The sequence below is a fragment of the Bemisia tabaci genome, chromosome 1, assembly GCF_918797505.1.
Source record: "Bemisia tabaci chromosome 1, PGI_BMITA_v3".
NCBI classification, from domain to species: Eukaryota; Metazoa; Arthropoda; class Insecta; order Hemiptera; family Aleyrodidae; genus Bemisia; species Bemisia tabaci.
Window position 1 is genome coordinate 92,092,599 of NC_092793.1, and position 23,350 is coordinate 92,115,948.

The following is a 23,350-nucleotide window of genomic DNA, read 5'->3' on the forward strand; positions in this document are numbered from 1 at the left end:
TCAAGTTTCTGGGTAGCTTAGTTTTGAAATGGCAGCATCAGTCTACTCACTTTTGGGACACCCTTTGTATGTAGGATAGGCTCCTATCCTTGAATATAGCAGTCAGTTGACAGCTGCAGATATTTTCACCTACTTCGAACTCTTGTCTACGCTCCAATCGGCGAAATATTCGGCATAGAATCTACCTGGAACTAGTACATTCAAAACATGAAACATTTGGCTAGATTCAAAAGTGGCATGAAAAGGTGGTCACTTTAAAAGTAAAAAGTTAACAATAAAGTAAAAATACTTACTTGCAAAATATTTCAATGTCACAGTCTGATAAACTTAGGAGAGACAAATCAATGGTTTGCAACTTTTCTAGGTTTCTGCCATCAAGAAAGAGGGCTAATTCTCGTAGCACTGTGTTTGAACCTGTTGCACCAAGTCGTAACGACTTTAATTTTGTGGGCTCCAGACATCTTAAAAATGCAAGAAGACCCTCTGCCTGCAGCTCATTGTAACTAACATTTAATTCTTCCAAATTCTCTGGGGAAATAAAAAATAATTCAAGATAGAAAACGAATGATACGACACAATCAATGACATTATACAAGGTTCTGTAACTTCTCAGCCACTTCATCACCCCTGTTGCTTTAAATTGGGAGACCTCTAGAAGAACAGGTAAAAACGGGGGAGTCATGTCAGAATTTTTTGAAATTTTCGAGCCCACAGTTTCTGAGGTAGTAAATTCCAATTTTTGGGGGAAAGGGCTTTTTCTTCTTTTAATTTCAGTCTTGAAAGGGCGCTGATCATATATTTTGTTCTGAAATATCAGCGCCTCACATTAGAGACGCGTCGCCTTGGAGGCCAAAGCTCACCCCAGGCTGGAGCGCCATCAGTAGGTAAGTAATCCCAAGATGAACTGAACTTTCAAAGTTGTGAATGAAAATTCCACTGCATTTGAGCCTTGCTAATTTTTCATAAATTTAAGATATTTGCAGAGCCCTTTCGGTGCAAGCTATGATAATCATTTCTGCAGTTTAAGTGAGGGTTTCATCAAGAACGAAACAAATATTTAAAGCCATCTGCTGATTGCAAATGTCATTTATGCTGAAAGAGTATCGTGGCACAACACGGAATAAAAAAGCGAATTAGAAATATACTGCGAGCGCAAAAACACTACATCGAAATAGCCATGAAAAATTTTTGGGCAAGTTCTGTACGCTGGAATTTGGCAAAATGCATTATCAGGATTTACTCAAGATTCCCTCCAAAGAAAGACAATAGCATGGGGCTGCCTCGTTTGCTCTGGGCCCACCTCGTACACATACTTCAGGTGAGAGAAATCGACAATCGCCAATCTTTTTTGCCACGATTTCCGAGATGCAATATCCACTAGTGAGTAAATCGTGAGCTCTATGGTGTACCAAGTTAAAAAGCAATTTTTGCTTGGGTATTGTCGCCAGAATCTGCTTCTAACATGTCTTTGTAAAAAGAAGCTCAGTATGGGTGGTTCAGATCGCTGTGTATTACAGCTGCACAAAGGCTTATAAAATCTATTAAAACTTGAAATGAACAAGTCAGAATGCATCAGAATAGTATGGTTAGTAAAGGGTAAGTGCTACCATGACCACCTTAAAAGATGACTCTTTTGTTAAACCAGTGCTATATACTCACACCTACATTTCAAGAGTCGGTAATTTTTTTAATTTTCTACATCCTGTCGATGGGTTTATAGATCAGAAAAGCTTTCACAATAATAAATTATGTTAAGACTATTTACTTTTTAACTTTAACATTGATAGGCTTTAGTCAAAACAATAATCTGTGTAGAAAATGTGATGGAAACTGCTGAAATTTTGTTCTAGACTTGAGTTCAACATCTTGTTTGAAAATTAAGCAAGTCTTGGAGTAAATGACCAAGAGAGCACTACTTCAAAATGTACATTAAGAAGAGAGACAAATTTTATCTTACCGAGAAATAATTCTGAGACTGTATTAACACACTTTGAAGTGAAGTCACAGTTTTCTATATTTAAGTATCTCAAGTTAGGTGCTGACTTGGCAATGTTGCTTAAGGGAATAAAACTTTCATCCCGTAAGGGATTGTGACTTAGGTTTAGGTACTGCAAATTCTGAAAAATTAAGCAAAACGAACAGGTAGTATGGATGGAGGAGCCTCCTCATAAGATAAATACGTTTGAAGGTGAAACAATAGATAAAGTTGACCATTGAACTTAAAACTGTAGAGAAAAACCAAGATTTGAATTGAATTCAATTTTTACCATTAATTATTACATAAATGTAATTACACTTCGGAATTCAGGATTTGAACCGCTGCTCTTCGGGGTGTGTTCAGGAAGCAAATGACCGATGCAAGCAAAGGTTTGGCCGCCTAGCACTGTTTGGAACCTTCTGCCAAAGCTCACTTCATTAAATGAAATTACACTTTGAAATATGGGATTGAAACCATTAATAACGTGAGTTAAATGGTTTCAAACCTACATTGTTTGCAGATTCTCTTGGTTTTCTCTGCATGTGTCTCAATACTGTCAAGTTTAACTTTCTAACAATAACGTTTAGCACATGATTTAGAAGCTCCTTTCCCACTGTGCAATGTATCATCATTTCCGATTAATAGAGCTGCACTAATTCAATATTTAGGCAGCAGCTGATGATAAGGACCGTTTTCAAACAATTACCTGGGGGGTTTTGGGAGTCTACTGGCTTAAGTCGAAAAGCGCCCATCCATCATCGATACTTAGACTATTTACAGTTGCAAACCGCATCAAAATCAGGGATGCCTCATCTGAACCCTCTGTAAAACCCTTGTAAACTTTTTATTTCACATGCATTGTAACAGAAAATGAAAGAGGAGCTTACGATTAATTTTATGGATGATAATTACCTGCCACACATTTTCTGGTACATTTGATAGGACCAAAAGTTCCTCTGTTGACAAACCTGTATTCTTCAAATTCAACACCGTTAAATCTTTTGATATGGACAAACATTCTGCTATCATCTGAAAAATGAAATTGAACTGATTCTATGCAAAACATTGAATGAAATGTATGCAGCTTGGTTGATTCAGCTGACGAAATTGAAAACATAGATTCTGGAATTCTAGTTTAAGTTGTTTGGACTTCAAAATTAAGGCGGAATTTTTAACATGATGGTAACTTTTGAGCCAAAAATAAAGTATTATACCTTATATATATGTGCTAATCCAATTCTACCCCTGTACCCACTTACTGGACACTCTGTGCCTTTTCTCAAAAGAAACCCAATCTAGGATCTTCTTTGGCAACCAGTCTCTTAAGAGACCGGTTTGCCGTTCTCTGAACACGACCATGAAACCATTGATAGGACCAGAGGATCGATCTGTTAAATTGCGAACTAATAAATTTTAAGTTCTGATAAATTGAGGTCTTATTGTAAGTTTTAACGTTATAACGTAACGCACGATGATATGTTTGGCATTCATGATCTCCAGTTAGGTCTCATTCCAGTCCATACAAAAGAATTTCAACTGTGACGTTAGCAACCGTACAACCACTAAATGGTTCTGAATACAGAAAGGATGGACGGTGGTTACCGATTATAGAGGCTGAGAGGAATTTTCGTCATGTTGTGGGTCTTAAAGCACAGGTTAGCGACACGCACCGGCTAATAGTAGAAAGTAGACAAACGGGCAAGAGAGTAAAAAGTGTCAAATTTGTATACTAAGAGCATCCTAGTAGGTACATCTTGCACATGTACCTTTTATAGATCCAGAAAGAAATATTATATTTTCAGAACCGAACAAAAACTTTGACTGACTAAAACACTTACCTCAAACATGTTTTGATCTAGCGGCTCGCTTAACATCAAAGACTTTAGAGGATGCCGAGCAACGATTGTTAAGATAACGTCTAAGTGTATTCGACTCAGTTTTTCATTTTTTATTTCCAGGGTAGCAGTGGTTTGGCACAGTGAGAGGATTTCAGCGATCAGTGTAGGATCAATATCTGTGTGCAAACAAACATGCTAAATTCTTCAAAATAAAAAAAATGAAATTATGCTGCATAAAGGAGAGAGGAGGGGTTGAAAATAAAAATATTGCAGAATACTTCAAAGGCGAAGACACAAAAGGGATAATTTATCTCCATAAATATGAAAATGGACTTAAGTTCATTGATGAAAGAGGTAACCGATTCTTAACAATTTCAGCAACTTGACTGACACATTCTTTGTTAAAGCAGGACTGCAGAAGCTGCAGGGTTGTTGACACATCTCGATCACGAGACCTGATTCATGCATGCCAAATTGAGAAGGCTGTGGGAAAGGATTTGAGAATGGGATAACTGGTTCGCATACGGGTGAAGATAGACAGATACCTGACAAAAAACAGACACAGTTCTCTTTTTTTACAATAAGCTGGCAATAGAGTGCGCGATTTTTTGGCATAGAGAAATTTTTGTGGCAAAAAAAAAAAAAAAAAAAACGCTAAACAAAAACATGAGGGCATACCTAGTGAAAATTAAAAAAAATCCGAGAAAAAAAACAAGAGAAAATTACATAAGATAATGAAATGATAAATAACTGGCATGTTTATGAGAAGTTGAAGTAATTTTTCATGCATTTGCGTTTGCTTCTCGATTTTAAAGAAATGGGCGCCTCAAATTGTGCTAACTAATTTGAACACCATGTCGGAAGAAAAGCGCTTTTATGAGGTTCAGCACCAGTAAAAACACGCATACCTATAAAAGTTTGAAGTATTGTTTCAAAAAATTGAATGGACCAATTGGTTAAATCAAAGGCACTTCTTTTAAATAGATTCTACTGTTTTGAAATCCACTGAAAGTCAGGAAAAAATAAAAAATTTGCACTCCGTAATCATTAGACCAAGTAGGTCAGAAAAACGCCCTTCTTTCAAAATCCTTGTACATTAAAAAAAAGGATTTTCTTTGTAATAATTTGAAAAATAAAGATAAAGAAGGAAAGCGGGGAAATCGCTTTCGGCAAATACGCTTCAGCATTCAAACGAGCCAAAATTTTTTCAGATCGGGTCACTGGTTGTAGAGAAACCCATTTTTTTTCTGATGCACTTGTTAGCGCTTAAGACACTAAATTTAACTATGAAAGTGATTTCTTTCTTTAGTATCTCGTGGTGAAATTTATTTATAACAAATCAAAGAAATCTGTTTCTGCAGAATTTCTTCAGCTTTCAAACGAGTTAAAGTTTTCAAACATTGGCCGATTACATGCGGGAAAACTTGAATTTTTGCACATGGATGTAATGAGCAGAGACATTGTTCTTGTTTGAAAACTAATATATTAAAATATCTTGCTGTTGTTCCTTATGGAGTCTGGGGAACCTTCAAAAGCGATTGTACATTTCAATCAGTTACAAATTGCACATGTAAGATTCTGTTGATCTAATTTCTACCCCTCTTTGCACTGCCCCTCCCCCCCCACCTCAAAAATGGATTTTGCTACGTTTCCAATTATCCTAACACGAGATTAAAGCCTGAAATGCTAACTCGGCTCATGCGATTCGATCACGTTTTGTGAAACAATGGTATAAGGGGATATTTTTTGAGGAGAAACTCGAATTTTCGGTCAAATTTTTGAAAATTCGAGAATCCAAGATGGCAGATGTGGCCTAAAATGCTATCTCGACTCCAGTTCAATCAGTTTCTACATTTTGAGGGTCTTTCCGTTCTTCTCTGACAGTAGATTCTAAAAAACGCGTTCAAGGGTTTTATAGTGATATCTGAGAGGTCAAACTATTTAAACTTGGTTTTATATTTTATTTTATTTTTTGGGGGGGTTAAATGTGTTTATCAGGCGGAAATGCTTCTTGGCCGAAAGAGGGGCGTATCTTCAGCGAAGTTGAAGTGTCATTATTCAGTATTCACGCGATGAATCAACAGATTTATTTCTCAAACTCGGAGGATATGCTCATTAGACAACGTAGAATTAGAAAACCTGATTGCTGAAAAAGGGGCGCATCTTGAGATATTTTTTTCTTCCGGCATGTTCCTCATTTAAGCACACTCTGTATAACAATTTCATTTTTGCCCTTTTGCTGAACACTTTTATCAAAAGGTAGGCTATCACAAGAGCTTGTTAAGTGGTACCTAAGGGATAAGATATCATGCTCATCATTTTTATTGTCATCATCACCATCAAAGACTCGTCAAAAATTCAAACTCGAAAAACATCAGCTCGTAATTAAACTCACACCATTTGCCTAATAGTCTTGCTGTGCAAATGCATGCAGCGAAGGAAAATGAAAGGACCCTGCACTCTTTATGGGAATGTGTACCAATATCGATTTCCCATTTTCAATGCATTTAATTTGTCTATGGATGCTGATCAAAAGTCATCATTGCGCAGACTTTCTACGAGCTACCATTTTTGCACAATCCGGACTTGGGTTTCAATAATTCCTTGAATAGAAGGAGACAGGGTGGCGATAAGGAGTCAACAAGGCCCCCTCTTTTTCCAGAACTCGAGATTGTTCTAAATAAAAACAAGGAAAAACTCAGGATGTGAAATGTAGGAAGGGGGGGGGGGAGGGAAGGAGAGAGAAAAACTGATTCGGATGATCACGTGAAAAGGTGTGCACAATTCAACTGCAGAATAAGACTGGCTGGGGTTTCCCTGATTTCCTTGTTGACACACAACCGACCGCACTCCTGTGCTGGAATGAGAGATTTCTTTGACTCTCGCCGCGCTGTCTCTGTTTGTTCAAGGAATTATCGAAACTTCACCGGCGGATAGTGCGAAAATAGTGGCCCGAAGAAAGTTGGCGCAATGATGACCTTCGATTAGCATCCATAGACGAATTTAATGCAATAAAAAAATTAGAAACCGATCGTGGCACACATCCCCATAAGGAATGTGCAGGGTCCTTTTATATCATGGCATTTACGATTGTAAAGAGGGGTATCCATAAGGGCCTTTTTTGGCCCTCCCCCCCCTAGAGGGCTTTTTTTGGCCCCACCTAGAATCTGGAAATTTATGCGGGTTTTCCAAGTTGACTTAATGTAGTTTACGGAAATGATCTTGATTTGGTCCATAGGCCACTGGATACGTGATAAACGGTTGCCTGAACATACGTCTGCAGGCGTATTTTGGCGAAAATGCGTGTTTTTCTATCACTCCGAGGCTTTTTTGACACTAAGCGCATCGTCTAACTAAAAAGAGCTTTTGATATGTTATCAAGGAGGCTTTAGGACAAATTTTGACCCTGGTTTGGTTTTAGTTAGATGATGCCCTTATAGTTAAAAAATTTTTTTTTTCAAAAGTCGACTTTAAGGGGACATCCGCAAAAATCCAAGGGAATCAGTTCGTTAGGGGTTTTGTTTGGCTACAATTAAAGAATATCTCCTTGTAAGAGTTTAACAAGGCTTGATAGCTGCCCTCGATAATAGACGTAGCATGCATACAGTTGAAGAGACGTGTTTCCCTCAGTTTTTGCGGATGTCCCTTAAAAGTCGACTTTTAAAAAAGTTTTTTTAACTGTGCGCGCATCATCTAACTAAAACCAAACCAGGGTTAAAATGTGTCCTAAAGCATCCTTGATAACATATCAAAAGCTCGTTTTAGTTAAGACGATGCGCTAGGTGTCAAAAAAGCCTCGGAAAGATAGAAAAACACGAATTTTCGCTAAAATACGCCTGCAGACCTATGATTAGGCAACCGTTCAACACGTATCCAGTGGCCTAAGGACCAAATCATGATTATTTCCGTAAACTACATTGAGTCAACTTGGAAAACCCGCATAAATTTCTGGATTCTAGTTGGGGCCAAAAAAGGCCCCCTAGGAGGGCCAAATAAGTCCCTTATCGATATCCCTCCTTTACAATAGTAAATGTCAATATAATAGCAACTATTATAAGTTTACACTAATAAATGTCAATACAATAGTAACTATTGTAAATTTACAATAGTAAATTTCATAAATGATGTTTCATAAAATTACGTATGCGTTTCAAGAGCTGCCTACGCATGTCTTTGTAAGATGAAACATTGCTACATTCTGACGATCATTGCACCAGGAAACAAATACATACAGGGTGGGCCAGAAGTTCCAGGACGGTCGGCTAACTTTTTAACGGTTCGAGATAGAAAAATGAAACTTTGGGAATGTTCCTATCTCAAAGGGGACCATCTTATGGGGGAGTCAAAATTTTGGTCCCCCCTAAGGGAGGGGGCGGGGGGCCCCCAACTTTTTTTTTTCAAATGGCAACCCCTATCTTGTGATACCTCATTCGAAAGACCATAAAAAACTAAGAATTTTGGCGCAAACCGCAGATCAATATCTTAATTTTTGACCGAGTTATGATAGGATCAAAGGTCGAATTTGACCTATTTTCAAAAAATCACAACTCCGGTTCAAATTATCGTAAAGAAAAAAATAAAACGAGAAAATTTACTAAATTGTGTTTGCTTTTTTGTAAAAATTGCAGAAATCACTTCGAACTAATTTTAAGGTGGGGTTCGGACCCCCAAATACGTCAATTCAAAGGTCATTCAATTTTCCAGTGAAATAAACCAATTTCCCCTAGATTTGCCTCCACATTATCTCAGTAAGGTCAAAATCAGTTCAACATTACGTTGGGCAAGTCCCCAAATTTCAGGAAAAGTTAAAAAAAACCCAATTTAAACGGTCAAATTTAATTACCTTAAATTGCGTTTTTTTAACTTTTCCTGAAATTTGGGGACTTGCCCAACGTAATGTTGAACTGATTTTGACCTTACTGAGATAATGTGGAGGCAAATCTAGGGGAAATTGGTTTATTTCACTGGAAAATTGAATGACCTTTGAATTGACGTATTTGGGGGTCCGAACCCCACCTTAAAATTAGTTCGAAGTGATTTCTGCAATTTTTACAAAAAAGCAAACACAATTTAGTAAATTTTCTCGTTTTATTTTTTTCTTTACGATAATTTGAACCGGAGTTGTGATTTTTTGAAAATAGGTCAAATTCGACCTTTGATCCTATCATAACTCGGTCAAAAATTAAGATATTGATCTGCGGTTTGCGCCAAAATTCTTAGTTTTTTATGGTCTTTCGAATGAGGTATCACAAGATAGGGGTTGCCATCTGAAAAAAAAAAAGTTGGGGGCCCCTCCGCCCCCTGCCTTAGGGGGGACCAAAATTTTGACTCCCCCATAAGATGGTCCCCTTTGAGATAGGAACATTCCCAAAGTTTCATTTTTCTATCTCGAACCGTTAAAAAGTTAGCCGACCGTCCTGGAACTTCTGGCCCACCCTGTATAATTTGCAAAGGAAGTTATAAAACGGAACCATTCCTTCATTGCAACGAGAAATTTCTGGTATGATAAGGACAGAGTCGTGAAACCTAAAGTCGTACCAAAGTCAAATGTTAAGGAAGGTTGTCAGATGGTTTTTATGCTCTAGAGAATTGAAACAAGGATTTTGTCTGTCACCAACTTTATTTGTTAAAGTTTCTCAGTCAATCCCAACACAATCCTATGGCGCTACCTAGCGGTGCTTTACCGAACTACTTTTTTTTCTAGAATGTGCTCTTGTCGTTGTTGAGTCGTCGCCATTGCTAAGTTAATATAAGTCATGTTCGCCTTTATAAGATTACTTTTTCTCTCAATAAAAGTTTGTCAACTCTAAATCGAGTTGTGTTATTTCGAAAGTTTAATAGGTCATGGGCCTCAGTTGCGAAAATCTCGCGTAATGAAAACGGAAATCGCGTAGTTTTTACGAAGCCGTTCGTCTCAGTTGTTCTTTGTAAGAAGCCGTGTCGCGTGTTCGAGAAGTGATAAAAGAACGTGATCATGGAAAGTGAAAGCCAGCCAAAAGTTTTAGTACAGTCGTTCCTTAAGCTGGACGAGACGAACTGGAACCTCTGGAAATTCCAGACTCGGGTTGTGTTAACTGCGAAAGATCTATTTGAAATTACGACGGGAGAAAGTAAAATGCCGGTAGTGCCGGAAGAGGTACTAACTGGAACGGCGGAAGATATAGCAGCCTCTAGAGAAGCTGTCACTCAAGCATTGAAAGATGCTAAAATGTTTAAGTTGAAAGATGCTCGAGCCCAAGAAATTTTAGTCACTAGAATGGAGAAAGGTCCTTTGTCTCATATCTTATCGTGCAATTCTGCGAGTGAAATGTGGGCCAAGTTGGTCAACATTTATGAGCGCCAATCGAATGTAAGTGTTCATCTACTACAGCAGCAATTTTTTAATGCTAAGTTCGACGGAAGTGTAATGGAATTCGTAACAAAGATTCAAAACCTTTCCACTGAATTAAAACAGCGGAAAGAAGCCATTCCTGATAAAATGGTGATAACGAAAGTATTGATGTCGCTTCCCGATCGATTCAAACATTTTGTCTCGGCCTGGGAGTCAGTACCTGTAGCAGAGCAAACAATAGATAACCTCACTTCGCGTTTACTTGTGGAAGAAGAACGTCAGAAATCTGGTGAAGAAGCTGTGGCGTTGGTAGCACAAAGTTTTTCAAACTTGACATGCTTTCGATGCGGTAATCGTGGTCACAAAAAGGATCAGTGTCATACTCGACAATCGTATAATAATCGTGGTCGTGGTCGTTTTAATCAAGCTCGTGGCGGTCGGAATGATAACCATACGGGAAAGAGTGGAAATCCTATGAATGACAGTCGTTCGAATGGTGACGCGGGTGATCAGAAACCTCAGCGAGGAGGTATCCAATGTAATTTCTGTCATCGTTATGGACATCTGTGGAAACATTGTAGATTTCGCAAAAGTAAAGAAAATGGTGCTAAAACAGAAAATTCCGGCAACGATAATGATAATGGTGGAAGCAGTCTAGCGTTTTTATGTGCGGCTGAATGGGAATCCGACTCTAACTTTTACTTGGACAGTGGAGCGACCGAACATATGTGTAAAAATCGTGAGTATTTTAGCTCTTATACTCCTCTTACCGAAGAAAGAAGAATCAAGATAGGTGATGGCTCTGAAATTTTAGCCATTGGAATAGGTACCGTTTCAGTGCAGTCTTTCAACGGTACAAGATACGTTGATATGGATATCAACAACGTACTCCACATCCCACATTTAAAAGTGAACCTACTTTCACAGGGTAAATCACTAGATAAAGGATTCAGCCTTATTTCAAACGCCCATGAAGCAAGGTTTATTGAAGAGAAAACCCAAAAAGTTTGTGCGATTGCGACTCGTCAAGATACACTCTTCAAAATGAATTTTCGGATAAATTACAGTAAAGTAGAGATCAGTTGTCTATCTGCTACTACAAGTTCTCAACGCACGTTAGTCTGGTGGCATAAGAAATTAAGTCATCAAAATTTTGAACACGTGAAGAAAATTTTGCGGTTAAATGGAATTAGTTGGAAAGACAGTCAAGAAACAAATTTCTGTGAAGCCTGTATCGAAGGAAAGCACCATCGTCAGCCGTTTTATTCAAGTAAGACCCAAACTCATGCAATTTGTGAACTTATTCATGCCGATTTGTGTGGTCCCATGGAAACCCATTCAATAGCGGGATCAAGATATATGCTTGTATTGAAGGATGATTACTCTCATTTTCGTTACGTCTACTTCTTGAAGCACAAGGATGAGGTATTCGATCATTTTATTAAATTTTTTAAGCTCTGTCAGACTCAGTTCAACAAGACAGTGAAAGTAGTTAGGGCAGATAATGGTGGAGAGTTTGACAATAACCGCATGCAGAAATTTCTTGAAGAAAATGGAGTTGTATATCAGTCAACAGTCGCTTACATGCCAGAACAAAATGGTAAAGTAGAGCGAGAGATGAGGACGATAGTAGAAGCAGCAAGAACTATGATGGCTGATAAGAAACTCGGAAAGAAATTTTGGGCTGAAGCAGCTAATACAGCGGTTTTTGTGATTAACCGAACGGGAACCAGCTCACTCCCTGGGAAAACTCCGTATGAAGTCTGGTACGACAAACCTTTTGACGTCAACAAACTCATTGCACCTTTTGGTTCCGAAGTCTGGACTCATGTTCCAAAACAAAAGCGCCGTAAATTAGATGTAAAAAGTCAGAAAGGTCTATTTCTCGGTTATGGTGAAACAACCAAAGGTTATCGAATCTATTATGAATCCAGAAACGAGGTGAGTCTTGTTAGAGACTTTATTTTAGTGCCAGATAACTATGTTTTGACAGACAGTGCATGTGAAAGCCCAATTTACATTAATATTGATGAAGATGAAAGTACAGAAATCCGTGCATCAACCAATTCAGAAGTCCGTGCAGCAGCAATCAACGTTGATGATCCTCCGCAAAATGTAATCGATGAAAACGGTGAACCACCCAACATCGCTGAAAACGTAAACATTGAAGAAAACATAAACAATGCACCTAACCTCCAAAGACCCAGTCGTGTTCTAAAGCTACCAAAGAAACTGGAAGACTACGAGTTGAATCTTATAGCAGCGTTAACTGCAGGTTGTCTACCCTCCGAAGTGCCCCATTCTTACCAAGAAGCAATTAGCTCAGATGAAGACTGGACCACCGCAATCAAAACTGAACTAGCAGCTCATGATAAAAATGGTACGTGGAAGCTTGTTCCTTACAATAATCAGGAAGTCATAGACTCTAGATGGGTTTTTGCTAGAAAAGTTATTAATGGTGAAGAAGTTAAGAAAGCTCGTTTAGTTGCTAGGGGTTTTCAGCAAACGTCTACTGAAGACGAAAACAATTATGCTCCAGTTGCGAGAATGGTAACAGTTAGGGTTTTATTAGCTATAGCCGTTGAAAACAATTATGAAATTCACCAGTTAGACATTAAGTCTGCGTTCCTTAATGGAAAATTATCCAAGCCTGTTTTCATGAAAATCCCAGACGGTCTTCATTGTAAAGATAAAAATCTTGTTTGTGAACTTGAAAAGTCCCTCTATGGACTAAGATGTGCATCAAAACAATGGAATGAGCGTCTCAATTTGTACTTGCTAAAAATAGGTTTTAAAAGAAGTAAGAAAGACCCTTGTTTGTACTTTAAAGATAATATGTATTTGCTTATTTGGGTTGACGACATTCTTCTAGTTTCCAATAATCGTTCTGAAATTTTGAAAGTCAAAAATTTGTTAAAACAGGAATTTGAGATTAAAGATTTGTCCGATGAAACAGAAATCCATTTTCTCGGTTTGGAAATTGTTCGCTCTAATGATTGTATTTTCCTTTCTCAGAAACGTCTAATTGACAAAATTTTGAAGAGATTCAAAATGGAGAATTGTAATCCTCGTCACATTCCAATTTCTGAAGGCATATCTTTTGATAATGTAGAGAATTCGCATAATTCTAATATTCCTTATCGAGAGCTCATTGGCAGCTTAATGTATTTAATGACAGGTTCTAGACCTGATTTGTGTTACGCAGTGTCCTTCTTTAGCCAATTCCAAAGTAATTTTACTGACCAGCATTGGAAAGAGTTAAAAAATGTTTTAAGGTATCTTTTGAAAACCAGAGATCTATGTTTGAAATTTACTAAAACTGGCCAAACAGTTCCTTATATTTTAACAACTTATGTTGATGCCAGTTACGCCCCGGATAAGACTGATCGTAAAAGTGTCACAGGTTTTTTCATTAAAATTAATAATTGTCTAATTACATGGAAAACTAAAAAACAGTCAGTTGTTGCTCTGTCCACAGCAGAAGCCGAATATGTAGCCATGTCCCTTTGTCTTGTTGAATGTTTATTTCTAAAACAATTACTTAATACTGTTGATTTAAAGACTGATAAGATTAAAGTTCGTGAAGATAATGAGCCAGCCATCACTATGGCTAGTACTTTGGAGACAAATCGCTCCAAACATATAGATGTTCGCCATCATTTTATTAAAGATCTTGTTGCTAACAACTTAATTCAAATCACTCATATCAGTACTTCAGAACAAATTGCAGATATGATGACCAAGGCTTTACCTAGAGTCAAATTTGAATATTTTCGAAACGCTCTTGGAATGTGCATCACTTAATTCAGTTCCTTTTGGACGATTTCTAAATGTAAGTAAATTATTATTTTGACAAGCGCATTAATTAAATTTTGATAGTCATGTTAAGTAAATTTTCCTTTTGGCAAGCGCGTCAATTAAATTTTGGTCCATATGTATTTTGTCGATTATTACCAAATTTTGTTTTGTAGTTAATAAGTCTATTTTGTGTGTTGCGATTGGGGGGGTGTGTTAAAGTTTCTCAGTCAATCCCAACACAATCCTATGGCGCTACCTAGCGGTGCTTTACCGAACTACTTTTCTTTCTAGAATGTGCTCTTGTCGTTGTTGAGTCGTCGCCATTGCTAAGTTAATGTAAGTCATGTTCGCCTTTATAAGATTACTTTTTCTCTCAATAAAAGTTTGTCAACTCTAAATCGAGTTGTGTTATTTCAAAAGTTTAATATATTTAAGATTTTTACAGAACACGTTTAAAAAAATGGAAAAAGAGGTGCTCTGGTTTGCGCGTTTCCTGAATGATGCAGACACGTTGTTTACCCTATGTTTTGCTAACGACCAGGTGGTGATAGCACAGGATGCGGATGACATTGAATGTTTTTCAGCGAAGATTTGCAGACACCGCAAACGAGATATGTGATTGCGGACTTACACTGACGATATATACAAGTGTTGTTCCAGAGAGACTACCGTAATTCAGAAGAATAGAGGAAAAAGACTAGAAAGTTGAGAAGTAACTGATAATTAAAATTGGAAGGACCTATGCATTGCAGCTGACTGAAAATAATTCCATAGACATGGTGCCCGTCAAAATTATAGGAAAATGTTCAAGAGCTACCAATTCGTAACTCTTCAGGCACTGCTTAGCCATTGGTTTTTGTTATTTTTACTACAATGTATTTCCTCTGACCTGCGCAGTAGGTACCAAGCATGTAAAATTGACTTCATTTTACAATTGGAAACTAGTATTCCTGACTAATCCATAGAAGAACCTATCTGTATTGGAAGACACGTGACACATATGTTGTCTCTAAAATGGGCCTGAAATAGTAGTTCCTCGTCGCAAAATGCAGTCCAAATGGCAGTGAACAGGGTACAGAATTTTAACTTCCAAGTATGCGGTAGTTCTTGTCGAACACTTTGGAAAACTTTTCCTCGAAAATCTGGTTTTCAACTTGAAGTTGATATAAATTGGACTAAATTTTGTAATCAGCAATTAATACCTCTGGTTCATTACGACTGGATTATTGTGACGACGTAAGTGCCATCACTTTCCCAGAGCAGATTCTCCCCTGTAATTTTTATGGATGATTCAGAAGTAAAAGTGCGAAACGATGTCCATCTGGCCTTGACTGATATCACCAGATTTTATACTGCCTGAATGTTTGTATAATCATCCTTCAGCCAGTGAGGCTAAAATTCTGAATTACACTTTGGATGCGCTGATTAGCCCCTCTGCATGAGCCTACAGAATTATTTTCCCTGCCTTGCAGTGCTTCTTGAGTTAAACAGAACAATGCTAAATTTTTAAAAAAAATTGTCCATCAGTACTTACCAAGGCCTTTAAGTGAGCAAATTTCATGGTACTGTTCAAGCAAAGGAACTTGGACCCATGAGCTAACCTCTCCCAGCAATTCAGAATTTTCAGAGAGGAAAGTAATCGGATCGTCAATGGATAGAGGAATGGTATCTTGAGTTTTCAACGTTATAATTGGAGCTCTGCCTTCTTCACTGTTTGCAAACAAAAAGTTGGTACACAGACTAGCCAAAAGAGCATTGCAAAAGTTGACAACGTCCTCCAATTATAAACAACCTAGCTCTTCAGAAGGGTAGGTACATTTTGCTAATGAAAGTTCAATTTCAGTTTCTCGATTTTCATCTGGACGTATTAATGATAAAAAGGACTACAAGTGAGTGAATAAAATATAAAAGAGCTTACGTAGCACGCAAATCTTTGATGTAGATAAAAATATAAAGCACTAAACATATAAAAATAGGTACAGATATAGTAAATAAAAATTCAGAAGTTCACGGTTGTTAAATATAATAAATGAACACCATTTCATGAGTCATCAACCACTTAATTTAAATTTAAATTTACGAAACTAGTACACTACATGGCCGACATTTCAGAGCCAGATTTGCCTTATCATCAAAGCAGAGTTATTCATAACAGAGTAATCCATATATTAATTAATTAATTAATTAATTTTTTAAGTTATTCATAACTCAGTTGTGAATAACTTCAATAATTTCATTCAGTTATGAATAACACTGCCCTGATGATGAAACAAATCTGACTCTGAAACATCGGCTAAGCAGTGTGCAAGTTTTGCAAATTTAAATTTAAATAAAATGGATGATAACTATTGAAATGGTGTTCAGTTATTATACGTTAAAAAAATATGTATATGTGTATATAAATGACATGTTACTTGAGCTGTAGCTAATTAGTTAAAAATTAACGATTAATAATTAAGGTCAAACCTGACCTGATTTTATCATTTCTTATTTTGTAAATAATTGGCTACAGCTCAAGTAACACGTCTTACATATTCACAGCCGATCCTACACATCAGATATATAAATATATCTCTGGTCTTCCATAGCACCCGTCCACTTTCTTTTTCTCGGAAACGGCCGAAAATTGAACTTCCAGACGATAACTTGTAGAGGTAACACAACACCAAAGACTTCGATTAAAATATATTCAGCCCCTCAAAACCACATGGGGAGGAGGGGGGGGGGTGTTAAGGAGGGTGCCTGCAATTTCTCGCATATTTAAGATAGGAAGGGTATGTTTTGACTTCGGATTTAAATTCTATGGCTAAAAATAAGAACTTTTTGTTCAAACCCTACATTTTTTGGAGTTATGGGGCATTTTTGGGAAAACTTCAATTACACACTGCAGGCAGGCGTTACAATTATCCGATTTTCATAATCTAAAATTCCCCTGAGAGAAGAGCTCAATACCTTTTTATTGATGTGCCACATGACCTCTGTTGATCCAAAATTATGGAGGCCTCGACCTCCCGACAATTTTGGGGCTTTGGAGGGCCAAAAGTCGAAAATTTCAAATGGCAAGGGTATGTTTTGACTTCAGATTAGAATTCTACGCAAAAAGTTACGTAGAATTGGCATAGCGTACGGCCTATTTGCTCCAATTTTTTTGCCCCTTTTTTCCTCAAATGATACAGGAATTCTTGTGTGGAAAGATTATGTAGCATCGCGTCCAAGATATTGGACTCCATGCTAACCCTTGATATACTTGCCTGCTCATCTCGTCCAAGATCTTGGACTCGATGCTCATCACTAAACTTCTCACTTCTTTGCTTGAGCATGGAGTCCAAAAGCAAGTAGGTCCCTTAGTTTTAAAGTTCATCATGATAGAAAATCGTATACTTCGCTTATCTAATCTAACTTGAACTAACTTAACCTAACCTACCCTAACCTAACCTTCCCTAAGCAATGTACAATTTTTTTCAAGAACACATTTTTTCATCTATGTTTCACAAAAATTGTCGTATTAAATTTTTGGACTCCATGCTCGTGTATTGTCAGAGAATACCTGCGTCCCACAATTTTAGACGCTATGCTCACTTCGATTTTTCGAAAAAATTATCCCTAATTAAAGTGAGCATGGAGTCCAAGATCTTGGACGTCATGAGCAACCGAACATTATATAGCTGAGCATGGAGTCCAGTATCATGGACGCGATGCTACATTACCTGTGGAAATGGGGTTCTAAATTATTTTAGAGCTAATAGGCCACATGCCATATCAATTCTACGTAACTTATCGCGTAGAATCCAAATGTAAAGTCAAAATGTACCCTTGCCAGTTGAAATTGTCGACTTTTGGCCCTCCAAAGCCCCAAAATTGTCGTCAAAAACTTAACTGACATGAAACGTATTAATTTTTGTTCTCTTGTTGTTGTTACAACATTGTCATATTTGAATTGTTTTAAGGGGGGTGCCCTAGGGTGTATCTTATTTTTGAGTTTTGCGAAAATCAAGTTGGTCAACCCCTAAAAAGTTTCTATGTAGTCTCTAAATGAACCCCCTAAAAGGAAAAAATTTTAAAAGAATGTTAACCCGTGCCTCAAAGGGCCTAAACCCAAAACTCAAAAATTTTGGCAAGCGACACATCCATTCTCAAGAAAAATGGAAAGTTACGGTCCTCTTAGGGCAGAAATTTCGTCCGTTTTGCCGTATCTTGAAGCGTAAGGTCACAAACGGCCCAATGACGACGTGAGGCTATGGGCTGGCGGGGCGCGCCGCGGCCGGCTCGCCGCTGAGCGTGCGCGCGCGGCAGGGTTGCGCATCGCCGCTTTACACCGGCGTAGAGGAACGAACGGTGGGGTGGGAGGGGGATATCCGGTGGAAAAGCATCCACATTTTCTATCCATAATGAAAATGCATTATACTTTTTCAATATAGATGAGGAAATATGAGCCATACAAGGAAATGATGAAAAGAGTGACAAATACATATATAGTTTGTACGGTTAGGAGTGTAAGTGGGGAAAATTTGCCGTAACTACAGAACAGCCCTGAAAATCTTCGGGAAATAAAAGCTGCTATTGATGAGAGGTTTGCATGAGAGGTTTAATTAAGGACTTATTAAAAAGATAGGTGCGATGTTGTCGAATCGTAATTCCTTTCCGCGATCAAAAGCGATTAGTGTAAATTTAATTGGAAAAGTTTAAGAAAAATTTGATGAAAGAAAATTGCCCCAAATTCGGGAAGTGCTTAAAGTGTTTTTCTATCATGTGAAGTGTTCACAGATGAATGTCAATGGCAGTAATTCCAATATGGAATGAAAAATGTAGAATCCCTGTGATACACAGTGTCTATGTTTACCCTCCTTTTCATTAGTGCATTTAACGTGACATCAATTAGAAAGTTTAATTCGAGAGGTTCAATATGGCTTACCCACTTACATTTTCTGATACTGATCCCCCCCTCCCCCCGCCACAGTTACTTGCTATAATCAAAAATGTAATATTAGTTTCTCGAAAAAATATGATTTAATTTGGGGTTTGAACCCCACTCTTTAGAACCGTGGGCAATGCCCTTGACCACTCGGCTACTGGGGAAGATTTGAGTAAATGAGGCTAATGTGTCATTTAGCCCCGTGGGTGAGGCCAGGCAATCAACATCAGCTGTAAGTTGGCGAAGCCAGATTGAACCGATTGAATAAAACTTTCTAATTGATGCCGCGTCAAATACACCAATGAAAAGGAGGGTAAACAAAGTCTTATTGATGTATCAAACCTTCAGTGATTTCATATGAAATGAAAAAACTTATTTTCTTCCGTTTGGCGGGACTAGCGAGCGTGAATTTTTCCTGTCGAGAAACTCTCTCCTGGGCGCGAGCTTTCTTCTTGTCTGCTCTCTTCACCTCTGCTGCAAGGATAGTATCCTTCACTGTGGATATTATGCATTCTCATTCAGGTTTTTGCTGAAGAATTAAAAATGCTTTATCCTCTTCATTTTCCATGATATCTAGAGTATTGCATAAAGCAATGTCGAATAACACGTCGATTTTTGCCGTAAAATCAGTCTCCAAATTCTCTTGAACCAGCGATCGACGGCTAGCATTTATTGATACGCGCCTCCACACTCCTCATAAAAATGTAAACATTTTTAAAAACATGGACACTATGTATCACAGGGATTCTAAATTTTTCATTCCATATTGGAATTACAAGATCAGAGGTTTTCGACGCACCGCCATTGACATTAATGTGCGAAAACTTCACATAATAGAAAAACACTTTAAGCACTTCCCGAATTTGGGGCAATTTTCTTTCATCAAATTTTTCTTAAACTTTTCCAATTAAATTTACACTAATCGCTTTTGATCGCGGAAAGGAATTACGATTCGACAACATCGCACCTATCTTTTTAATTAGTCCTTAATTAAACCTCTCATCAATAGCAGCTTTTATTTCCCGGAGATTTTCAGGGCTGTTCTGTAGTTACGGCAAATTTTCCCCACTTACACTCCTAACCGTACAAACTATATATGTATTTATCACTTATTTCATCATTTCCTTGTATGGCTCATATTTCCTCATCTATATTGAAAAAGTATAATGCATTTTCATTATGGATAGAAAATGTGGATGCTTTTCCACCGGATATCCCCCTCCCACCCCACCGTTCGTTCCTCTACGCCGGTGTAAAGCGGCGATGCGCAACCCTGCCGCGCGCGCACGCTCAGCGGCGAGCCGGCCGCGGCGCGCCCCGCCAGCCCATAGCCTCACGTCGTCATTGGGCCGTTTGTGACCTTACGCTTCAAGATACGGCAAAACGGACGAAATTTCTGCCCTAAGAGGACCGTAACTTTCCATTTTTCTTGAGAATGGATGTGTCGCTTGCCAAAATTTTTGAGTTTTGGGTTTAGGCCCTTTGAGGCACGGGTTAACATTCTTTTAAAATTTTTTCCTTTTAGGGGGTTCATTTAGAGACTACATAGAAACTTTTTAGGGGTTGACCAACTTGATTTTCGCAAAACTCAAAAATAAGATACACCCTAGGGCACCCCCCTTAAAACAATTCAAATATGACAATGTTGTAACAACAACAAGAGAACAAAAATTAATACGTTTCATGTCAGTTAAGTTTTCCATAACCTCCGGTGCATTAATTAAACAGTCGATACACCAAAAGTGCTGTAGTTATTTCTTAAAGTCCCTCATAATATTCCTTTATCCCTACGACCCCCCCCCCCCAAAAAAAAATGGGGTTTGGGGGCTGAGGATATTTACATTGAATTCGTTGGGCTGGATTTATCCCTATAAGTTTTCGTCACGAAGTTCCATTCTCGGCCGTCTCCGAGAAAAAGATAGTGGAAGGGTGCTCTGGAACACCCGGAATATATGAGAGGCTTGGAAGGCAGGGTACAGTTTTTATTATTTCGAAAAAAAAAAAGAGTTTAAAGTTTTGCATTGCACTCAGACCTATCGAGTGCTCCGAATACTTTCAAAATTTACAAGTGTTTGCCTCACACCTTCATGAACATTTTTTGAAATTTTCAGCTCGGTTGAGCCAAATTGAAGCCAGCAGTTGGGCTTAAAGTGACGGAATGTCGCACTTATCCCACGTCCCTTCTAAACGAAAAATGCACTTATCTCATTCGCTGTTTTCTCCGCGTCAAATAACTTCCAGACAGAGTCGCTAGGTATTCTGATAAACCTTACCTTCAACTACCAAAAAACACCCAAAATCGATTTTGATCAAAGGCATGCTTCTGGGCACATGATTTTATTTTTATTTCGATTCTTCCTTTTTCAACACGAAAAAACACGAAATGGTCCGGATTTCTGTTTCCCCTTCGCCTTTCCTTCCTTTTTTTATGTGCTTTCAGAGAGGTCCAGTCGTTTTCTTGTATCTCACCTGCGGGGCGATTATTGAAATGATATCGACTGTACGTCGCCGCTTTGTCGTGTCGCGCCATCGACTAAGAGCCACTCAGTCGATGGCGCGACACGACAAAGCGGCAACATACAGTCGATGTCATTTCAATAATCGCCCCTCTGGTGAAATACAAGCATGACAAGCTATGGAACACAGCTGAGGTGGCTGGGCTCTGATCTCTGGTCTCGAATCTCTAATACTGCATTTATGGACCTTGTCTTCCAGGCCCCTGATATATAAGAAAAAGTCGAAGTAAAAAGTTCAGGCATGTGCAGCTGAGTTTTCACCCTGAATTTTAAAATTCCTGATTTATTTTTTAGGGTTCTCAATGTAAGATGGGTTGTAAAAATGGTGAAAAGTAAGTAAGTGAGTAGGTAAGTACCTAAGTAAAGGGCGGGCTGACCGGCGAAGCGCCCTCAAAGGGCCAAAGCAACTGACAGGAACCCTGGCGTCCTGCACCCTGAAGTTAGACTGCACTCCTTAACTTCATACTATTGACACATTCCATATTCCCGCAAGGCTCATCAGCCGTCTGACAGCCGACGGTGGGTGGGTGCTTTCAAATAAAAGTCTACTTAAAGGTCCGACTTACCCCAAAATTTCATTTTTAACTTGATGGAAAAAAACGAGGAATTTTTCAAATTGGCAGCCAAAAATACACAGGAAACCATGTATTGTACCCTTCTTAAGATTTCCTTTTTTTTCCTAATACCAAGATTTTCCTGACCAATTTTATTTAAGTCGATTGATTAGTCACCGAGATAGCGTTTCAAGCCATGCCCACCATCTCAGATTTTCGAATTTGAGAAAGTTGACTGAAAAGTCGAGTTTCCGATTGAAAAATTTACGTGGACACCAAGTTTCACTTGAAACGATTGATTAGGTGCCGAAATAGCATTTTAGGGCACGTCCACCGTCTTGGATTTTCGAATTTTGGAACTTCGAGTTTCCCTTTAAAAAGTACCGTGGGACACCCACTTAAATCGGTTGAATAGAGCACTTACAGGGCTTAGACAAGCAAGTCTCAGTTGTAACAGTAAAGAAAGAATCGGATTTCCTCTCTGTCCCACCAGGTGGGACAGAATAGAACGGGACAGAGTGGAAATAAACTTTTTTTGAAGCCTTTCTCTAACAATAAAGACAATATTGGAAATTTTTTCACGGACTTTGTAGTAGTACGTCTTTGTGTACCAGAATAAGAAAAGGTATTCTACAAGTCACACTTAGAAAGTATTTTACGAGCTGATATTAGTGGGTGTGTGTATGTTTGACGTACCGTATATCGCATTTTAATTGGCATCCTAAATGGCGTTTATTTTGCACAAAAATTTCAGAACTTCACTATTTTGCCATCTAAGACATGTGAGCTAGTCACTAGAAACAGAAAAAAGTCCTTTTAGAAAAATTTCAACATAACAGCAATTATTCAGAGCTCAATACATCGTTGCCATTTCTCTCCTGTCTGTTGCCGACTGTTGCTGGGGACAATGATTTTTGCACGTGAAAAAGTTATTGATAGAGTAAGGATGGCCTATTTTTTTTCTCCGGTTCGAAGGTGTTACCTTTCATTTTAAATGAAGTTTTCTCAAGTAATCACTCTAATTGCGTTGCAATATCTGTTTTAAGTCCAGAACCATGTATGGGGGACAAGCAAATTTGAAATAAATTAGGGTAATTTGCACACAGATTATTCTGCAAAATTTTTACTTTAGTCTGAATAATGTAGAGGATAGTGTATGTTAGTCGACAAATGTGTCGACAGTATGACGACAGTATGGTAAATGAGAAAAAAATGTGATTTGACCATTATTGACATATTATAGCGATTAAAACAACTGGGGACACTAAATTAGACGCTTATTTGAAAGCACCTTATTGTCGGCACCGAAGCATCTTAGCACCGGTCTTATCGAAGACTGTGGTAGACGCTGCAGAGCCCGAATGTTCGGAGCACGGTCATGCCCCCACCAAGTTGGACTAAGTCCTTTCAATCTCCACTAATA

General features: G+C 38.2%; 1 protein-coding gene across 3 annotated transcripts in view; it reads right to left on the reverse strand.

Annotated features, from left to right (window-relative positions):
• LOC109043210 (tonsoku-like protein) overlaps positions 1-23,350 on the reverse strand; it is a 123,653-nt gene that overhangs the window by 7,256 nt on the left and 93,047 nt on the right. For all 3 annotated transcript variants that reach the window (XR_011900887.1, XM_072306501.1, XM_072306503.1), the window contains 5 exons: positions 15,480-15,655; positions 3,817-3,992; positions 2,891-3,007; positions 1,958-2,117; positions 294-528 (listed from right to left, as the gene is read on the reverse strand). Coding sequence is in view for 2 of the 3 variants with exons in the window: in XM_072306501.1 (XP_072162602.1) it covers positions 294-528; positions 1,958-2,117; positions 2,891-3,007; positions 3,817-3,992; positions 15,480-15,655 (864 nt within the window). In the remaining variant the exon portion in view is untranslated. The remainder of the gene's footprint in view (positions 1-293; positions 529-1,957; positions 2,118-2,890; positions 3,008-3,816; positions 3,993-15,479; positions 15,656-23,350) is intronic.